This window comes from Xiphias gladius, chromosome 12 (assembly GCF_016859285.1).
Source record: "Xiphias gladius isolate SHS-SW01 ecotype Sanya breed wild chromosome 12, ASM1685928v1, whole genome shotgun sequence".
Taxonomy (NCBI): Eukaryota; Metazoa; Chordata; class Actinopteri; order Istiophoriformes; family Xiphiidae; genus Xiphias; species Xiphias gladius.
The window spans coordinates 12,478,634-12,501,630 of NC_053411.1; the positions used below are offsets into that span (position 1 = coordinate 12,478,634).

Below are 22,997 nucleotides of genomic sequence, written 5' to 3' on the forward strand. Positions count from 1 at the left end.
GTGTCCTCTGTGAAATTCACTTCTGGCACATGCACTCATTTAAATATACATAAATTCTAATCACACATTTAAGAGACGGGAGGGGGTGATACTTAAGTTGTCAGAGTGAAGAAAAAATTGTGCCCTCGTTATTTTGTGAACACAAAATCATGCATCTTTTACACTGAATGGCTTTCTAGAATAAAAGCACAGTAACCAGAGTAATGGATATTGTAAAGAGGGTGAAGATACATTTGAAAGCTCAGTGTCTGCTTAATATATGACTGGTACATCAAAAAAAAGAGAGAACAACACCCATGTTCCGAGTTCTCTTCCTCGATTTGGATGAACCTAAATCTCCATCTTGTATCAAACACCTGGAGGATGAAGGGTGTGCCAAACAGTGATACCAAGTGCTTTTATCAGCAGTCTGATTCCACCTTCACACACAAACCGGCTGTGGGACACAGGGTATCGAACAAACATTCAACGCGCACGTGACCAGTCATGAGAAAATACAGGTGGCGTGGCTATTCGTAAGCGACCCACTTCCACCACTGTCGTTCTTTTCTGACCGCTAAACCATAGAAATATATCTGAAACCATAAAAAATTGTGCGTTTAACGTGAATGCTGTTTGCAACACTTTTACACTGGAGATTTAACCTGTTAGACACTGCTAACAATCTCATGCGGTTCTTGTCTTTATTTGGTATGGTTGGGTTTTGATGGCAGTTTATCGAATTTGAATGCAGTAGCACATTAGCTGATCAAATCTAAAACCTTTTGAATCCCTTTATTGAATTGTTTCTTGAAGATGGAGGCAAATGCTAATCAAAAAAATATTCAAGTTCAGCTACGACAATTCCTCAACATTCATGATTTAGCAAAAAATAACCCTACCTGAATGATGCCCATCCTTTCTTGCTAGTAAACAAGACTAAAGGGCTACAGCCATGCTAGCAGCTCTCTGAGGCTCTACTACTACTGTAGTTTTGGGCCAATCCATGTACTGGATACTTAACTGAATGAAATAAAAAAAATTGAACTGTTGATGGCGCGTCAGCAAAGTCATTAGGATTCCTCCTCTGGTCACAAGAAATATGGCAAACCATCAAATTATTGTTGAGATATTTTACTTTGGAACAAAAGCGGTGGACCGACGGATTGACTGACTGACTTTGCCGTCCGCACTGCTAGCATGACTAAAAAGATAGAGGAGATAAAATATTTCATAAGGGATTCATTACACTTACATTAATGGATCCAGGATTTTTTTCCCCCAGCATCTAACCTTATTATTTCATCTCATTATGAAAGGATCATGCAACACTACACACTACAGTATAATTCAATAGAGAATGGTGGAATTTATTTCTGAGAAGACTAGACCTCAACACAAATAGCTACCATTGTAGGGTTGTGGAAACTACAGATTTATACTGATTCTAAAATAATCCCAGAATAACTCTTTAGTTGTTGTGCCTCCCATGTCAAAGGTTTTTTTAGGTCCCCGTTTGGGTCTGAAAAGCTCTTTCACCACATCAGTAGTGGACAAAATACTTTGAGAGGTCTAAAAACGTCACACAGGGCTTTTTTTTCTCTTCACCGTCTTCTTTCACAATACAAATGCAAATGAGATTTCTCTCTGACGTAAAGCCAGGAATCGACTAAAGGAACCAACTGCCTGCTGACTCACTGGGGGGACCACAGAGTCCAACAAATGTCTTGCAAAGACCTTAACGCTCACAGTGCTTTATGAGAAATGAAGATCTGCTGGCAGAGATGATGTATTCAAGGATGTTTGCCAGAGTGCATAAACAAGTGTAGAGAAAGTCTGATGAATGAATGGCCAGATATTCTTTCTGGTCTTATCTTTATGGCCATAGAAGAAACTTTAATGTCTAAATGTTAATCTCAGATAGTAAGACATTTATAAATTTTTTTTAAATCTCATCTCAAGTGACACTGTGTAAATGTGGTTAAAGTAAGTGTCATTACAGGGCAGATGTGCTGATCATTACTTCGCCGTAATTGTTTGCAGCGCGGCATAATAAAACTACTTGCAGGCAGACTGGCACGGAGCCGCTTCGGGTATGGTCAAAGACGGCTTTGTGATTCTATATGGAGTCACACGATATGTGGTGAGCTGCATTTAGAGGTTGGTCTTCGTGTGATTGCCTCGCAGTTTCTGTGGTTAAGAGTTTAGATAGCGTGATAGCTGTGATAATTACGGCCGTGGCGTGTAGCCTGTTGAAATGTCAAAGGAGATGGAATTCCTGCAAGAAAAACCGATGAAGTGCTTGTGGACTGGGTTTTATAGAGATCCTCAACTCTGCCTGAGGAGCAACAGTCAGCCCTGAAAAGACAATAATACGTACACATATTCTACACATGCGCTAACAGAGGCCTAGCGCAGACGGGGTATGACACATGGTCTGACACAGGCAGTGGCAGACACGCAAACAGTGGCAAACAAAGACATATTTGTTCACATCAGATTCCAGATTGGGGGTAGCTGGCTGAGTTCGAGACTCTTCCCATGAGCCTCTGCTCTCTCTAACACTCAACTGTGACTCTTCTCACCCCCAATATCAACTGTATCTGTCCACATCTACTCAGGTAATTCATTGAAAGTTATTACAGCCATCACCTATCTATAATCATAAACCCAAAATGTTTTTTTTGACACAATGATATACAGTAATTAATTAAACCCATTAGGTATGTGAAACTGCAGATTAACTGCAGATTTGATCGACTGTTATTAGCTTGTCATAAATTTAGGACAAAAAGTATGCTGTACTTGGATTTGATTTATGTAACGCTTGAACTAATTGAAACACAACTGATTCATCACACATGACAGCTGGGCAGTCTCAATTGTGAAACCATCACTCGCACGATAAAATCTTCCTCGTGCTTTAATTTTGAGTATTCAGAAATGCTTCAGTGAGGCCTGTTACTTTGCCCAAGATCAAAGACAGTGTCTTTGCACAACAGTGTGCGCTGTTGTTAGAAAGTTATTCTTAGAGCAGCAGAGGTCTGTACTTTTTTTTTTTTCCTTTTCTTTTCTTTTTTCCAAATTATGAAAATCTATCTTTGTAAACAGTTTTCGTTTTATTTGTCCAGGTTTTAAGTAAGGCTTGGTGGATATGGATAAAACTCTCACAATATACTCTCAATATACAAGGTGTACATAAAATTAGTATATTTTCTGGAAAATCTGTTGGAAACTGTTTTATGGATAAAATCCAAGTACCGGATACAAATGTCTATTTCTGGCTAATGGTACCCGACAAATGAGATAACTACAATAACAAAATAAGACATTTAATCACATAGATGCAAAAATCATATCGTTTCATCATATTGTTCTACACTACAAGGGAAGTGAGTAGAATTTTGTTTGTGTTGCACACAACAATGTGAAAATGACATTTAACAGAAGCATTTTCCAAAAATAATCCACAAAACATGCTGTCAACAGTTTTTACAAGGACTACTTCTTTTGTAGAAAGTAGTTCCAATGAAAAGTGTTGACAGTGAGGTCTGTTGATTATCCAGAGCAACTAGAACAATGTTTCTGGAAACATACTGGATGTTTTATTAGGTATTTTTGGGAATATTTTTAAACTTTGAAGAGAGCCCGACTAGCAGCTAGATATCCCAAGGCTTAAGAGAGAAAAAAAAAAAGTATTTTTGTAATTGGGCCAAACCAACCCTTTAAAGCACAAGTTGTTTGTCTCGATTCAAAGCAGGAGGTTGTAAGTTAAATATCTCTCTTGAACGATCCCTCTAGAACATTCCCAGACAAGTCAACAAACCCCTCTGAGAACCTTCTGAGATCCCTCCTCTCTACATAGACAGCTGAGACGCACCATGAGCCTACTCAAATTTCCTCTGATCATACATAAACAGGTAACATAACCTAAACAGTAGGAAGACTTATATACAGTATGCTCGCACAGATGTAGAACTCACATGCAAGCCTAATTTTTCCACTAGGAGGTTATGCATGACCTGTCAAGAAGTAAAAAAGTACAAACACATACAACAGCAGCGCCATCACCCAGTGCTGTGACGTGGGTTGGGTTCTTGCAGTTCCAAAGTGAGGGAACACGATCCAGCCGAGCGTCCCCTTAGCAGACGGGCAGCATGCAGCCCAGCACCCCGAGGAGAGGACGTGCACCTGCCATCCCCAGTGACAGTGCTCGGCAACAGACCCCCCCCCCTCAAACGTCACTCAAAATCTCTGACAATGCCCTGACTCAACCAGATCACAGTCAGATTTGATTCCTGATAAAATGCTTCCCACACTGGTCAAAGTACAGATGCTTTTGGAAGACTGTAAAAAGTGATTACGTTTGGTTTTGAGACTCCACCATTCCTGTTTGTATTTATTTAGGCTGATGATGGATGGAGAGGAAGGGCGGAAGACTTGGTGGTTTGATCTGAGACCAGCTTCAGGGTCGGCAAAAACTTTTACACAACAGCATCATCATATAATCATGACAGTAGTAAAATAATGCTCATAAAATTACGTTTTGCAACTGACAAACTGCCAAAATCTACCTTCTGCCCTCATCATGTCAACTGATTCTGACAAAGATCTATCTGCTCACTTCCCCTAGGGGCTGTTTGTGTTCTGCTGTGACTCTCCGCTCCAAATATCAACTTCAAAAGCAGCCAGAGCCTTTCTTGTTCAACGCATTGACTGATAACTCCGTGACATGACACGTCAGTGAAGGCAGCAGTTGTAAGGGGAACTGAGATTCTTGTTGGCCTCATCACTTCCTTGTTTGCTCTCACACCTCACCACTCCAGGGCAAGTTTAATATGTTTAAGTACACATGCTAAAAGGTACTTTTTCTGTGTGTGTGTGTGTGTGTGTGTGTGTGTGTGTGTGTGTGTGTGTGTGTGTGTGTGTGTGTGTGTGTGTGTGTGTGTGCGTGCGTGTGTGTGTGTGCGCACGTGTGGCCCACTACAACTAACTGCAGGACCCAGTGGTGAAGCAGTTAATGAAACCAAATGAATGAAAAATAAAAAATGCCAGGATTATTTGCTACAGATAGCATCATTTAGTTAGTGGAAGTTAATCCAAAGCGAGATTGAAATTTGAGGATATATTGTATACTGTACATAAGCAATTTGGCATGGCCACGTATGAATGTAATGACGCGAGGCGAAGGCGTTCTTAGAGCTCCGGATCCTTGTGCTGTGGAAACTCACGTCAATGACATAGCAACCTGTAAATCATCTTTGTGGTGATACCAACTGTGAAACATGGGTTGGTGTTAATATGTCTGTGAGGGATTTCCTTGTAACTTAGCAACACTGATTGTTGTTGAGTTACGGAGGATCTTTAAGGGTAAAACAAATTTTACATATCAGCGCTAGCAGGTTTAGGTGGTAGTTCTCACGAGTGACTGATAAGGCCCTTTTTTCTTTGATTACTTTAAATTGTATTTCAATAACAAAACGGATTGTGTAAGCTAAAATAAGCTTCCGTTTGGCAAATAAAAGACTGTGTTTTAGATCTTCCCGTTTAGACCACGACTACGGGGGCTGTGATACGTCACTAGACTCTGGAACAAAGCAGAAAGATATCGCTGCCATCTGAAGAGTGCCGGAACAAGATCGTATTTACAATGCCACAAATGTACTGGACAATCTAATGCTGCCTTGAATCCAGCAACGGATAAAGCATGAACCAAACGTCGTACATAGATGCAGAAGTGCTCACAGTATCTTGTGCTTAAATAAGTCCCAAGACCCTTACGGCTACAACTGAGGTTATTTTCATTGTCACTTATTCTGCCATTTATTTTCTTGTGTATTCCATACATAATTTTCAGTTTCCCAGAGCATAAGTTGTAACATTCATATTGCATGTTTTGCCAAACAGCTATCACAACAGTATACTATCATAAAGAATTAGGAAAACCAGCAAATATTCACATTTGAGAAGCTGGAACAGGTGAGTTTTTTGACTTTTGCTTTAAAAAAAAAACATTTTTTATACATTTATATACTTTAAATCATTTCCTTTACCACTCAACATGCTCTACAAACCTAAACAGGTAAGGTAAACATTAGCCAAAAGCCACTGCAGTCACTGTCCCCATATATCACAGCTTCTATGACAACTAGACCTCGTTTCATCCTTACCACCAGCATAAGAATCTCTGATATGCATGTCATGAAAAACTGGATATCCTGACCACAGCTTTAACATTACAAATAGGACCATCCACTCGTCTTAGTCATTCTCTTAAATTTTAGTCAGGGCAAGAAGAAGTAGGGATGGAAAAGCAGGAAGTGCCAAAGGGATTTTTGTTGGCTGCGTGTAAGGTTTCAGCCAGGTGGCAAAGGGGCGAGGGTGACGAGGATCTTGCCCCGAAGGGCCAGATGAAGCCTGATATACCCCTAGAGTCCCCTAGACACCTCACCATCTCCTAGACCTTTCATTCCCCATAACTGTGTCACTCCTTTTAATTAATCACTGCCAGGAAGAAGAGTTTTATGGTGAAATTCAATTCAAAGTTGCATAAAGAATTTGTATTTGAACCTTTTTTATTCAGTAGCCAGTCTGAGGAAATTAATTTTAAAGTAGCAAGTTTTAAAATCGCTGCACAGTTTCTTTGTTTTGTCTTCAGCAGACTTAAACACAAGTCAGGCAACCCTTTCAATCTGCAAAACAGAGTGAAATCAGCCTTCTGACTGTGAAAATCCATTTGCTTTAGAGCTCCCCTCCCGGTCACGCGACAATTTCCGTCTCTCAATAAAACTAACTCATAGACAGCCACTAATTTGGTGAAAGGAGCATCCATCATGTTATGAAACCCAGCTCCGCCTGCCACTGGAGCCCAGAGAAGAAGCTTCGAAATCCTCAGTAACGAGCGATGGCCAAAAACAACTCGGGTTTTCTGCTGGAAAAAAAAGCAGACATGACTAATTTCCCTTATAAAGACAAAAAGTGAAAACAGGGTAGGGGCTCTATGTAAGAATCGGGGGTGCATGCACAGACACACATCTCCTCTTAATGTGGGCTGAGGGCCAGTTTTAACACTGCAGCCCTTAGGGGGCTTTATACAGGACCCTGGTTATGGGGTCCAGCTCTTTACTGAGACACCACCACAGGCAGGGTTGCAGGGTATAACTGTTTCTCACACCAGCACTTCTCAGCCAGTTAAAAAAAATGACTCCTGCCAACACACACACACACACACACACACTCAGAAAATGTGACTAGGATCCCAAGTGGTTTTCTTTTTTTTTTTTTTTAACGTAAGAGGTTGATGATTGCCAAGAGACGCACAGGGCACGGCAGGTCAGAGTGCTCTCAGATGACAGTCCTAGCCTTGTGGTCACTCACAGAAACCTGTCCCGTCTCTTTCCAGGCCCCCCACCCACACATACAGACACGCTACCAGTGTCACTACTAATGTCACATCGTCCAACAGCAAAATCTAAGTCTTTTTTTTTATCACTAAAGCAAGTTTATGGTTCTATAGATGCCTCTAGCCTAACTAATTATACATGGTGAAGGGCAGGATGGTCATGCGAGCATGTATATTTCAATGTATGTTTTTGTGAAGACATCATAGAAACCTAAATCCTAATAAAATATCTACAAATATCAAAATTTTCCACATTATTTTGCTTCAAATTTAAGTAAAGTGTCTTTAAAAACACCACTAAGGGTATTCGTTTGTGTTTCTGATTGTGTGTCACTATGTCAGGGAAGGCTGACGCCAAAATGGCTCTCTCCTCTGTTGACTAACTGCAAAACATTATATATTATTTGACTTTTTGGACAGCTACAAAGCCTGGTTCACTGCTAAAAAGCTATTAGTCACTGTTTTATTGTAAACTAAATATTTACTTGTATGCCACGATCCACTTTCAGAGGTGACAGGCAAGTATTCTTGTGTCAACACTTGAAGCATTTTCAAGCAGTTTGGGTATGTAAGAAAATTTAGATTTTTGCTGAGATGGTAACAGCTTTCAAATTTTATAGTCATAAAGGTTTTACTTTAGCTTCCACTTTGTCTTAAAAGATTAAAAGCCAAATTATTACATCTGCCTAGGTTTCAAAAGGCAATTAGGCCTAAAGGTTCGGTCCTTTACCCCAGTGGTTTCCAACCGTTTTGCTTGTGACCCCTTGAATTTAAGCAATGTGACAAAACTTGTGACCCTTCATCACACATTATGGAAGTAGTATGAACATTAATTGTGAGTAGTTCAACCAAAGGGTTCATTTTCCTTCCTCCTAAAGTAGAGCCTGAAGAGTTAAAATCATTCACATCCCTTTAATCATCCGGTGACCACCTCAGATTTACTTCGGGACCCCTTCCGGAAGTCCTGACCCCAGGTTGGAAACCGCCACTTAAAGCTAAAGGTCGCACACTTTGGCTTGGGTGATGTTTAAATGTGCATTCACGAAGCTCACCTCCACACTCTCGTTGACCTCTATTCCCCCATCATTGTCGTCGTCCAGCTGTTTGTGGATGTGCCGCAGCGCCTCCAGGCTGAAGCGGTCGGCCTCGCTCATGCATGGCGGCATCACTATAAGACAGGGGTCTAACAGGGGACAAAAAAATTCAGGTCAGAGATGAAGGGCCCGGAGAAGGTTAAACAGCAGAGGATGTTTACACAGTGATCGCATTTCCAGTTACTATGTGTCAGGAGCAAACAGATTAGCAATTAGTATAATTCCAAGTTTTTTTTGTCACTTTTAGTTACAACAGTGTGTATACTTGTGTGTGGATGAAGTGTTAGCAAACAGTTGTTTCCAAGTGAAGGCTGCAGCACAAAGAATCGCCTTATTTTACGTGTCTCCCCCACATATTTGTTTCCCTAGGAGGATAGTGGGGGGACTCACTTTCTTCCTGAGTGCACCCCTTACAGGCACTTTGTGCTAACCACGCTCCACCGACCTTCAGGGGCCTGACCACACCCGACCTCCGGGCATTTATTAAAATGCACTCCACTTCCTTGTGCGATTTAGAATAAGGACAAGTTGTGAAATGAATTTTGAACCTGTAATCTTAGCAGGAGTGCCGCTTCAACATTACATTGCTTAGTCTAATATATATCTCTGGAAGGCGTCAGTTGCTGTCCTAGAAAACAAAAAAATGCATCTCCCACATGGGCCTGCAGCAGAACCTGAAATTTGTACTAATTTAACAAAGACTTAAATAACAGACTAGTTAACTAACCCAGTATTTTCTGGTCCAGGACATATAAAGCAGCTCAGTCCTTTCTCAGCAGCACACAGTCCACTCAGTGCTCCTGCTGCACTCTGTCGTGTGCTGTTGTCATCGCTGCAGTGTCCCTCAGGCAACCCCCCCCCCCCCCTTGTTTTTATTCAGTCCCCCTCCCGTCCCACTGGGGAAGTGAGCCCATTACTTCCAGCCTTGCAAGCGATGGACAGTTTGACCTGGCCAGGTGCCAAACTGTCTCAGTGGAGCCACAAAACACATTCACCCACACGCGCGCACACACACACACACACACACACGAGATTTTAACAACCAAAGAAACAGTAACTCATACACAAACATACATATACAGACACATACAACGTCAAAACCAGATTTTAATAAGATCTTAGTCATAATCCCAACGATCCCTCCATAAGCTAAATACACAAGGCCAGAACACAATTTAAAACTCACAGCGGGTTGTGTAAATTGTCAAGCCAAGGCCTTTTTTCCAGGCCCGACACATAATGATGCTCCCCGGTTGGCAACAGTTTCAGGCCAAACACAAAGCCACACAGCAGCCGAGGCAGACACAACAGCACCCAGACAACAACTACACAGCAACATGCACACAAACATAGGTATCGGGCTTTTAATGGCTGTTTGCAATGAGCAGTGCTTGTCTATCAGAGGAGCTTTCTGGATGAAAGGAAAAACCACCAGAAGACTCAAAGAAATGTGAAAAGGTGACATTATACCGTTAAAAGTGTCCATTCTTTGTGAATTTCACTAAACGTGGCTTTTATGTGCATAACATACAACTGCACATACTCAAACTATTATTTTTCTATTGCGCAAATCAAAACACTTTCTTTTTTTTTTTTTGCGCTATACAGTTCTGACAGCTCAAAAAGAAAAGAACATTTCGACAACCGAAATTGTAAAAATAATCTCATGCTTTTCAAAAGCAAAAGTTCAAAGGTTTGACATTTAGGGAAATACGCTTCTTCGCTTTCTTGCGGAGAGTTAGATGAGAAGAATGATACCACACTTGTGTCCGTACGGTAAATACGAAACTACGACTAGCAGCCAGTTAGCTTAGCTTAGCATAAAGACTGAAAACAGTACGAAGCATAAAAACAACCCTAATAGCACTTCTAAAGCTCACTGAGACTTTATGTCTCAATTGTTTAATTTGTACGAAAACTGAAGTGTGAAAAACAACACGTTGTGGGGTTTTTTTTTTTTTTTTGTTACCTTCACACAGAGCCAAGCTTGCTAGTTACTGTCTTTCTGCAAAGCTAACCGGCTGGTGGCTGCAGGTTCAAACTGAACGGACAGATATGAGATTAGTATCAGTCTTGTAATCCAACATTCAGAAAGAAAACAAACAAATGTATTTCCTTATATTCCTTAATGTATTTGAAAAACATGAAGACAATTCACATTCACTAGTCTGAAATATTGCCAAAAAAAAAAAGCTGCTGCATGTAACTCACAACTGCTTTTGATGCATGGTCAAAAAAAGCATATCAATTTTTATTATATAGTATATATATGTATATATTATTTTTTTTATATTATTTTTTTTATGACGGATCTGTTTCATCTGTTTGACTTTACACTTTGGTTATTGAGTTACCACTTGGCAGTCCAGTCCAATGAAGAAGGAAAAGGAACTTCTTTTATTGGACATGTGCCGAAGCTAAGTTTGGATCAGGGGACACTGGGGAGGATGGTCGTGTCAAATGAAGAGACCAGCATTGGCAGAGGGCTGTGACTGGACTGAGCTTCACAACTACCAAATGGCAAAAGGGATCATTTGTTCTTGCGTAAACAGATACAGTTGGTTGGAGTGAGTGAAGCCACTGTGGCTTTAAAATTTCCGCCTGTTAACATGATGCTTTGGTGGCACTGAAGAAAATATTTGACTTGTGTTTTGACTAAGCTGCTGCAATTAGAAAATCACCTGCGAGTTCCTGGTATGACAACATGCTGTGCACCAATCAAGAACTGCCCTCTTTGAACTCTACCAAACTGCCTGGTGTATACGTGCTGATCCTATAATTCCTCTAAAAAAGGTGCACTGCAAAAATAGGAACAAACCAACCGTAAAACCCTGTCAAACAACAGTTTCCAGCCTCGCCTCTCTAAGATGAAGAAACTAGATGGAAAATTATTATTATTCATTAATAACAGCAAGTATTGTCAACATAATAAAGCTCTTTCACTTTAGCCTCATTTCAGTAGTGTCCATCTGTGTCCCGTCAAAAAGCATCTGATGCCTTAGAACAGGTTACATAATGCGTTTACTTAGCTCGTCGGGGCAGTTTACATAGCCTGCTGTTTGCATAGCATGCATATCTATTTGGCTGTTTGGTTATTTAAACAGGCACAAAACTCAAATACTTTACTTGTGTTTTACCTACACACGCAGACGGCTGCACATCCTACTGTGAGTCCCAGTTTAACTTTTATTCTCTGTTTTGCAGAGACGTCAGAATTGACAAAAGCATACTTTCACAAACAACTTTGCATTGATGTTGATTTTTTTTTAATTTCAGTTCCTTCTATACTAGTGGCCTAATTCTGTTCTACGTGTGTGCAGAACCCTTCATGAGTCGACTTAGCTTCTGAAGCTCATAGAGGAAAAGATAATTCTGAGATAAAACAAAACAACACTGTCATTCAGTGACAGTATTTAGGTTGGCCCACTTGGTGTGAAATTCAGAAATATGACAACACAAGCCTTTCCGTCCCAGCTGTCCTATTTTTGAGTATGTCTGAGTACGTTTGGGGACAGTTGCGAGCACTACAATGAGGAGCCATGTGACAGGACGTGGCTGTCGATGACCCCGAGCGTTCCAGGGGGACGCACGCGAAATCAAAACAGCCACCAGAAGCGGTCCCAAAAGATGACAAAATTGGAAAGCACTGAGATATTTTTAACCCATCAGGCTTCCAGTTGTCAGGATGTAAGAGTTCAACAATGGCAGAGGTCTCCCTTCCTCAAACACACACGCAGATGTTAAGTACACACTCGCAGCAGGCAAACAGAAACAGGAAAGCAGTTGTACAGTAATTCACTGTGCTATAACTCACAAATCCATGCAAGCTGTCACAGAGTGTGGCAGGTTTGGTTCAAAAGAATCTGATAACAAAAGCATTTAGCTGTCAGCCGCTCCCTTTAAAGTGAATTCCAGCACTTCAAAATAGTTTTTTTTTTTCACTATATATGCATGTCAGTAAGATGGTTCTTTCTTTATTTTTACAAAAGCTACTAAGTAGGTGACATGAGAAGCTGAAAAGGAGGAGTGTATGTTGTCTGATGTGTTTACTGTGACTTTTTTGGGGACTTCCTTGAACCAGGTCCCTCGTGGCACGCAGACATCATGTTTATGCAGTTGAAGAGATACATCAGACCTAACTCCCTAACTCTACTGAAGTCTGGGTGTGCGATGTGCTTAAATGTTATAAAAACAACATCTTCACCAAGTGTCAGATACAGTAAACATTTTCTCAATGGTTTGATGTGCTAATCTAATAGAAGTGACAATATAAGTAAAATTAGTTTTTCTACACCCTTTATCACCTCAGATGAGTTGTATGACAGGACTGTATCTTCTATTAATACAACTGTTCCATAAAATCTTCCACAGAATAACTGTCGTTTGAGAAAACATTTACAGAAAGCATCTTGCGATAAATTGAAAAGATGAGGCTGTTGAAAGTATTGAGAGATTTCTTGAAAATAATACAGTAATAACAAGACTTACGAAACAGTGTACAAGATTTAGAGGAACTGATGGAGATTATCTAGCTGAGTTTCTGTACATTTTCATGGACTGTTTTACCTGGTGGACTGGCGAGAAGGATGTCGAGGCTGCCCCCCCCCCTCACCATCGCATGTCAAGCCTCATCTTGGATGAGGCGCCACATTCAGTGTATGAGTATCTGGGCTCTGGGTTGGGAGGGTGTGGGCAGAGTCGACTTGAAATTAAGATATCAGGATATAATGGGTTTGAAATGTGACTCTGGGGAGCCAAGGGGACTGAAGCGGCCTCTTCTTACCCTGCAAACTGCTCAAGATTTCCCACGCAGACATTTCCTCCGCCTCTCTCTCAAGTGCAAACATAGCAGGCATATCACAGACAACAAAGACGCAACACACGCACCTTGTCCATTACATGTACACACCCTCTCAAGTGCAGTGCTGAACGGCTGTACAGGTGGCGGCAGACTCAACGAGCAGACCAAGATGAAGCAATGAGGAAGCAGCTTAGAAAAAAACACGTCAGCAAACATGCCACATGCGAAAACAGATGAGAGTGAGATCAGGGGCGACCACATCTCAGATCCCCACAGACAAAGGCTGCTAGTAGCCAGCTGGGGTCAAACAGTATTTGTCTCTGTTGTTGAAATAACTGCCTCGAAAATCAAGTAAAACATTTACATGATTGCAGGGAAGCAGGTAAAAGCCACATCAGGTACTTCTGTGAGCAGAAGTATCCAGGGAATGAAGAATTTTCCTTTTACCACCTTACATCCCTTTCAAATGCTGCTTTTTTTTTTTTGGTCTAACACCCATTTCAGGCCTACGGCCTTATACATACAGTATTAGCAATTAATTGGGCAGCTACGTAGACTCAGAGCTGCACCTACTGTAGACTGCAAGACTCTGATAAAATCTTATGCCTCGTCCCTCTTCACTCAATGCTCCAGTCACAGCTGATCAAGAAATCAAAAAGCTTTCCTGGGCTATCACTATCACTCCCTATTTACTCTATAGTGCACTACATTTACTCAATGCTATTTTTTTTCCATGTATTACCCTCAAAAATTGTTTTAATACAATGATAAAAGTAGCGTCCATGGTATGTACAAGGTTTTGTGCCAACATGTCCTGTTTCATAAGTCTCCAAAATCTCAATTTACTGCTCACTAAAGGGTAAACTATTGAGTGGCAAGGGATAAGTGAAAGAATGAGTAACTTCAGCCTTAATGTCTCAACAAATAAGCAATTTATTGAAGACATTAAAAAGATATGTGTCATCTACAGTGACACTCTGGACCCTGATCGTACGAAAAGCCCACTCGTTTATTTTGATAGAAACAGACTGAATGACGTCAAGAAATCTGTTCCAGTACGACTCAGTGTCAGATCAATGTAGGGCATAAACACAGGATCAAAGGGTAAAATTAGCACCTGAAAAACATATTTGCTGTCATTAAATTGATGTTTCGGTGGAATTTACAGAAGGATCATCAGGGTTGCCGTGTTAAGGTACCCTGTGGTAATTCTGACCACTATGTTTTTGGTCCCCATTGGGCCGCCCCCGGGCACACACATGAGGACGCAGGCGACGCAATACACGTTCCTGCCCCTTCTTTTGTGGTAATCCACTGATTGATAGCTTGTGGTGTTATGTGCCAAGAAATGAAGCAACGAAGGCCAGGAAGAAAAAAATCTATTTCCTGGCAAACATGGATATAAACAATGCAGGATTTTTATAAAATGGCTCTGCAAATGTTTTAAGAGGAAGAAAATGTATTCAACATGTTTGTTAGGCCCCAAGGATACACGCAACATATTTTGGTAAGAGTCACTGAATGTAAACATAACTTTTGTTTGTTTGCAAGAAAACTCCACAGGGCACCTTTGAAACTCATAAAATTTGTGTTTTCCAGGCAGATCACTGACTTGTCCAGGGAACTCAGCTGCCCCAAAGCTGCTGGGGACAACTGTCTTACTCATGCACGCTTCGGCACTGCGCACACTCAGTCTTGAACCTGTTATTTGCCACACGAATCCCGCTGCTGATGCAATTCAGCACCGGCAGTTACAAGACAAGTTCAGGAGACCTCCTGCTTGAATGTCACTCGGCTCTCCGGCTATCCCGTACAGCGCAGCACAGCCATCGTACACCTTTCTCCATACAGTATATTACCACAGTGTGTCGGCCATGTCAGCAGTTCATCAGATCCACTGGCAGTGCACCGAACTCTTACCGGCTTTCGCACATTTACAATATATTCATTTACCACGTGGATGAGATGTTAAGCATATTCTTAGATATTTCTGCATTTTATTGATGCCCTGAGCAGCCATGAGTTGTACTGTACACAACATTTGCTTCAGGAGGCATCTCACATGAGTGAACCTATCCTTTGATCACTTAAGAGTCATCTCACATGAGTGACCCTATCTTTTGATCACTTAAGAGTCATACGTCTCTGTGTCTTATGAATGCAGCTAAAAAAAAGAAAAAAAATCCTAATTGCACTGCATTCAATACACCGATCTGATGCTACAACTCGTGTGAAGGGTTGGGATATGTGGAAGAATGCGATATCATTGTTCACCTCCCCTTTAACCAGTGCCCATACGGCGGTGTCATGAGTCAAGCTGATGGGTCACCATTAGAGGCAAGCAAATAAAGCTTTCGGAGAGTCTGCCATTTCAGGTCATCAGCAGCCATTAATAAGACACAAATATCATTAGCCGCCTACAAATGGCGCTAGCTTATGCAGGGAGGGTCAGAGAGAGAGAGAGAGAGAGATGTGGGTATTGGAAGAGGAAGAAACAATATACAGAAAGTGTTTGTATGTTACTCTCAGTTTACACAAGCTGTTAAAATCAACACGTCACAAGTGTACTTTTAAAAACTGACCTCTGGTTTTCTTATTCAGCAGACTGACACAGGAAACTTAAAAAAATAGAATAAAATAAAAAAGCCCAAGGCGGCTTTTATGAAGTTGGCCGGCAGGAGGAAAAGAATCTTACAGACAGCAGCAAAATTTTCTATCCAAAAATCAAATAAGTGGTTTCTCCGTCTTGATGTCCTTGCAAAATAAAAGCAATACTTATGTGCCAGGCTTTGAGGTGTTTGTTGCTTGAGCTAGTGCTATGCTGACAGGTGAGCTTTCTAATCCCCCAGGGTGCCCTAGGGCATGGCGGAGGAATGTGTTACTGCAGAATCACCAATAAGCAAACATACCAGCACAGTGCCACACACAGACACATAATTACCCCATTTCCCAGATGGGAGTCAAACTTTTTTCTAGAGTATGAACACTATTCAGAACCACCTACACAGAGACCAAGTCACATTACCAGCTCAAACAAAGTCTTGCAAAACCACACACACACACACACACACACACACACACACACACACACACACACACACACACACACATACACACACACTAAGCTCCATGGTTCCAGGTTCCAGACGTTAACATGTCTCTGCACAACCTGAACCGCCCTGAACTAGGTTATCTTTGTCGCTGAATGTAATAACTCATGAGAACCATAGATTGTGTAAACAATACAGGTGGAGGTGGAGGTGGAGCTGGATCAGCTCATGCGACCGTAGTGACGGAAGGAAACTAATGTGGATTTTCAGTGTATGAATCATGTAGGCTACGCAGCTCTACAAAGTCTGACTGTGTGTTTAAAGGTACTCTGTGGACTCTTCGACCACTAGTAGCTTTATGGAGCAGTATTTTGATGAGCGGTTCCCTGTTTTGTTTGACAGAAAAATCGAATGTAGACAAAACCTTTGTTTGTTTACAAGAAGACTCGGCAGGGCACTTTTAGGTTTATACTGCTGCAATAGTAGACTGTAAAGCAGTTCAAATACAGACCAGATAAAAGCCTTCCACTCTCATATCTTTAACTCAGTATAGGGATAGGGAGCTGTTTGTCTTTGGCCTTCTGAACCCAGTCATTTCCACTGACATATACCTAATGCTAAACCACCTTAATGGGCACCAGTAATCCTCTGCTTAGACCACAGCATTAAAAAAAAAAAAATCGTGTGTCTGTCTGTGTGTGTGTGTGTGTGTGTGTGTGTGTGTGTGTGTGTGTGTGTGTGTGTGTGTGTGTGTGCGGTGTGTGTGTGTGTGTGGGGTGTGTGTGTGTGTTGGGGATAAAGGGGGAGAAATCAACTCGAGCAAAACGTGTGGAGGCCCACCAATCTGATCTAAAAACTTCCAGAAAAGGAGATGCTCCTTAGGCCTTGGCGTCCCTGGAATGTTTCAATAACAGCCTCCAAAACGAGATGTGTGATGGACGCCGCTGGCCCAAGGAAGAAAAGCAGGAGGAGAGAATTAAAAAGACAAGAGGAGGCCGAGCACTCGTTTAATTAGCTGGCTTGGCCTCTGACTTGCTCTTCTGGATATAAGGTTAATGGATTGTATGCCAATAGCCAACATGAGCGAGAGAGCAGACAGCTGAACTGAGATAGACATCACATGCTAGGCTTTAAAAGTTAACAATGAACAATGAACAGCATGATGAGAACTCAACATGGGATCTGATGTACGCGCGCAACATGAACAGCAGCCAAATAAACAATTTTAATCTATTAATGCACACAAATGGACAGAAGATACATACTGGACAACCCCAACTGGGATTAAGTGTTCCTGCCTGTGACATGGCCTCAGGGGAGGAAAGCTGAGGGTTAAGACTTTCGCACTGGACTTCTGAGAAGCACTCTGTTTGGGTATAGTACCCCGTGTCCTCTGACCTTGTTACAAATTTGCTAAAAAAATAAAAATAAAAATAAAAATAAGAAAATAGTGACAAAAAACAGAAACCAGATGTGTATAGAAAAAATAATAACTTGAAACTTCTAAGGAACTGAACACTTAATTTTAAAATTCAGTCACAACTAATTCCAGTATTTGAACATTTCTAGTAAGCAGTTTCACTACCGGGAAATTTTAGTGCTGCAAATTCAAAAAAAAAAAGAACTTGCAGGCTGTCAGAGAATATGCTACTTCTTGGATTTTAGTGTTTGAATTTACCAAACGAATCTGAGCAACTTGGTATTTTGAGCTGACTTAAAATTTTTGATTAGTTTCTATTGACTGTGAATCTGAGCAACTTTAATAATTTTTTTTTTTTAATATTGGACCCTATCTGGATTAGTGAACCAAAAACAAACAACAAAAAAACAAAACATAATAAGCTACTGCAGCAGAAATAACAAGCAGCGGAATTCAAACCACATAAATTCAAAGAGAAGGTTTTCAATGTCAAATATTTCACTGCTAAAAATACTGTGGTATTCACAGTAAATGTCAACATTAGCATTCAGTAGTAGTTTAATTTCACAATTACGTATTTAGTTGCTTAAGATTTAAGTTCTTATGGCTATTCTACACATGTTGGATCTAAAAAATCTTATTATTTCTATCTTTCGGATATGAAGGATCATAAGGTACAGGTACATTGTTGTAAAACACGCTTCAGCTGATTAGTGGCATGGCAACCTTGAAAGGAAAATATCTACACCTTCAAAATAAGCAGGCGCAGAGCAGTAAAAGAAACAAAATCCTTCACACTGCTCTTGCCCAGCGTAAGATTTATTATTACCCATGTTTACATCCTCTTGGATCTTACATTCACTGAGCATCGTTGAAGATGTGTGCAAATTGTACGGGACTGCCAAAATCCACAGCTCGGACCTCAGTAGGGGCTTGGAAGAGACAGATTTAAAATGATATTTATGTGAAAGGAAGGAACATTGAGAACAGCACGTTCAAACTTTTACTGCTACCTTTAAACCTACAAGGTATATCAAAACAAGCCGATGTCTGCTCAGTGGGCAAGGACACATGTTTTTAATTTCATTATGAAACGTGGCACTACAAGATAAAGTTAATGGTTTTGGACTCTTCCATGACTGCATCTAGCATGGAAATGTCCCAGCTGAGCAATTTGTATCTGACAGCAGACAGCAGGTTTGACTCTCTGCCAGCTTCCTGTGTATGTTTCTTACTTTCCTGCTTGACAGGATTCTAATGTTTTTTTTTAACATGGTGCTCCTAAATATGGATGTCAGTATGGAAGCTGAGAGTAGGTGACACACACTTCAGACAATAACAAAAATAGTTAAAGACACGCATCAATTTGAAAAATGGAAAAAGCCGAGTTTTCCCAGTGATACAATAACCATGCTGGAGATGGACAGTGGCAGCACAATGACAAAATGTCAACATGCTCGCAGAAAGGATGTATTTCTTACTGGCAGTAAGGGACTTCTAAAGGTTACTAAGTGCCTGCATCCTACAACAAAACATAAGCTACCGTCTTCTGACATGAAACAGAGCAAAAACAAACCATGTTCAGAGGACCTAAACCTTTAACACGCCTTTGGCCCATTTGCTACTGGAGAGGCAGGAGAAGAAAGCAAATGAAAGTCATTCTGTTATCAGGTCCTTTGATGTGTAATACAAACCGGGCCCGTTTTGGACCAGATCACGTCGAGGCCAAGTGGCTCTTGAGAGCCCACCTGTTGGTCCGGACATGCTACTGTTAGCAGCGCTAAGACGGATTAGCAGTCAACTCACCACAGTCTTACAATGTCCGGTCAAGACATGGGGGGAAAAAATAGATCACCGTTTGCTCGATAGTTGAATTTCTTGACTAATATTCAAGTTTACTTCAAACCAAATACCAAAACAACGCGCAGCCAGACACTGAAATGCTCTGGGGAAGCTTGGGAGAATTACAGCGTTGCTTTGTAATTATTTGTAGGTATGAGTCACCCTTGCCCTTCCCGTAACACATGGTTATCTGACCCAGTGTTAATACAAAAATATCTACAATAGCAGCTTTAAGTTAAGTCTCAAGTCATAATTTTGCTCTCACAAGCATCAAGAGCGTCAGGAAGAGCACATAGGAGTGCATCCCTTTGCTACTTTCCTCCAGTTTTCTTCCTTAACTACAATTGCGTCTCAGTCCCCCTGTTATGCTCGGTGGCTGCTTAAATTAGTTGTAAATTACTTGTAAATTAGTTGGTTATGAGCACAGGCCAAAGCACGGTGGAGACAGGCTTGAGAGGGGACAGCATACCAAAGAAATCTACACCACTCCATGCTCCTCTTGCCCAGGCCACCACATCACATGCTATGGGAGAGTCCCTAAAATGAGATGGGACTGCTCCTCACGTCTTATATCTCACTTTAAATCACTTTCAATTATTTATAGATTAATTTGCGTAAATTACAATGGAGAATCGGCTGTAGACATAACATATCTTGGCTTATTGCTCTGTCCCTAAAATTTTCATCTTAAATTTCTTCAACTAGAGACTAACTGGCTTCCACAGGTAGCCTCACACTGGAAAACAAAAAGAGACCGAATTAAATATTTTAGGTTTAAATCTCCTTAAGCTCACAAGAAATGAAATTTGAGATTTCACCTGCAGCACTGAGAAAACTAATGCTTGATTAAATTCATCTAATTAGGCAGGAAAAGACATGCAAAGCGACAAAGCCGAGGCTCCTATGAAGGGCATGGCATTGGCTTCTTCCTGTGTCAAGCTGACGAGTATTATCACAGCAGAATCCCACCCCCGTATCAGGACGAAGCTGTGACCCCCTCCAGCCTTTTATTCTGAAAACTTGTGAAGTCATCGTGTAGTCTATAAAATGTCAGAAAACAGTTAAAAATGACCATCACAGTTTCCATGGGCAAAGGGTGATATCTTCAAACTGCTTGTTTTATCTTACCAAAACCCAAATATGTTTAATTTTTAATGATATAAACCAGAAAAAGGTAGCAGATTCTCGCATTTGAGAAGAATCAGGACTCAAGTGATTATCAGTAGATAAAGTAGTTGCCAAGTCATTTTCTGTCAGTCGACTCAGTTGATTGATCAACTAACCATTTCAACCTTACGTTTGTACTTGACTATGTTCAACTTACTGAGAATATTTACAGAGGAAGTGAAAAAGAAAAAAGGATCCTATACCATTTTTTCTAAAAATATATTTGTACATTACTGTATGTTTTTGTGCTTTTTCTCTGGCTACTGGCATATAGTGTGGCTTGTGTGTCACGAAGGGGCTCACCGAGCCAGCAGCCTGTGCACTGCCAGCTGGGGGATCAACACCTTAAAGTGTGACGGAGGAGGACAACAGGGGCCCCCCTTGGCTGGTTGAGGACAGACATTTCTGCTACTGTAGGCCAGTCGCGGCAGGAAGCCCTGTACGGCTGAGTACAGTGACCTACATCTCTTATTGGGGTGCTTTCTGCATGAGTGAATCAGCTTTACTGGCTGCCAAACTGGAGTGTGCATTAGAGATTCAAGAATGTAAAAAGCTGATTTGTTTCAGTCAAACCTATAAGTAATTTGCCACTCAAGCAGTGTTTAAGGAGTGTGACTTTCCTCCTGACAAAATAGAAAAATTTCAACAAGGGAATGAATATGGAGTAAGAGATATTTTAATAAAATAGCTAGACTCAAACCAAGGACAAAAAGAACGATAATTCCTCAGTGGGATTAGTGGTTTAATAATTCCTACATGCCAGCGAATCAGGTCATTGATTGTCTCAGTGCTTGTTAGTGACTTCAAACGCAGTCTCTGCTCCCTGCCATGGCCAGTGACCGCGGTTGCAGTCGAGTAAACCATTAAATAAAGCCCCATTATCTACCTGATGAGCCCGGCTAAAAGTCGAATTGGCTCCGCGCCGTACTGACAGATCAGTAATAATAAGGAACCCGCCGTGTCAATGTCAGTGCTGGGTCAGCAGCACCCACAACAGGGAGCATGATGGAAAACTCACATGGAAAACTTCACCAGCGGCTTTAAAAATACATCGGAGGGGTCAGTCTGTTTGGTGACGGGCCTCATTAGGGTGGATCACAATCCTAAAGCCCCTGATTGAGATGGGCGGCAGCTGTCCACTTTTGGGGAAGCCAACTGAGCAACTGAGTGGCATCGTGCGGCGATGCGGCAGCAGCTTTTCATTTGAGTTTATTAATGATGTATAACTGGAAGATGCTCTCTTCTGACAGATGGATTTTACATGAAAAGCAGTGTTAATTTATTTTTTAGCTGCTTAGGGACAGCAGAATAAGCCCCAAACGCAACACTGGCACACGGCATCATCAACTTTACAAGTTGTAAATAAAAAGCCTGGCTCTCCTCAAGCATGTGTGTGTTAGTTTGATAGAGCAGGGGCCAGCCAGAAGCGATGGAGGTATCACAAAATGCAAATTCCTCTGCTTCCCGCAATATATAAGCAAGCACTGGCGAGATAGGCAAATTTTTAACCTCCTTTCCAAACAAATCCCTTTATTAATGCAGTCACTCTGTTTTGAGATAGCCAATGTCACCTCTGATTTAGCTATATAAACAAGGTGATATTCAGCAAATTTTCTCCAAACTTGAGCAAGCTTTGAATAAGGTCTTACTGACAGTTATATATCATGTAGGAGTACAGTACGTGACGAGTGGGGTGTGAGAAAAATATACTCATGTTTACCCCATTTGAGTCTGTGTAATTTAACCTACAGTCTAGCAGACAGTCTCTGCATGTGCAAGTTACGTAAAGCTTATGCTAAATGGGGTCCCTGTATCTGAGACAACTATCATCCAGCAGACACATTACTTGGGAACTAGATGTTCCTTGCAACCAGAGGGAAGGGCTTTGTTTGTTGTAACGCCAAACAAGGGTAAATACACAACACCATTAAAACAGGAGTTGACCACGTTCACAACGCCACTGAACCAACCCCCTTTACAAATACTTCATTCCCTTTTTTATCTTTTTTTATTTATTTTTTTTGCAGGTTGTGCTGATTGTAGGAAAATGTGTATTCCTCTGTCTTTACTAAAGGCGTACAGAGATGATTTATGATTCCTATTGTTTACTCCTACCCTGAATTAGGCTCATGTTTTAAGACAACATTCAACTGGATACATACTGCAGTGCATGCATGTAGCGTAACAATAAACCAGGAACTCTGCACAGATGAAAAAGCCCACAATGAGGAACAAATTTGTT

At 41.1% G+C, this 22,997-nt stretch overlaps 1 protein-coding gene across 2 annotated transcripts in view; it reads right to left on the reverse strand.

Annotated features, from left to right (window-relative positions):
* stim2b (stromal interaction molecule 2b) overlaps positions 1-22,997 on the reverse strand; it is a 41,314-nt gene that overhangs the window by 12,705 nt on the left and 5,612 nt on the right. For both annotated transcript variants that reach the window (XM_040141368.1, XM_040141367.1), the window contains exon 3: positions 8,434-8,564. In XM_040141368.1, coding sequence (XP_039997302.1) covers positions 8,434-8,564 — 131 coding nt within the window. The remainder of the gene's footprint in view (positions 1-8,433; positions 8,565-22,997) is intronic.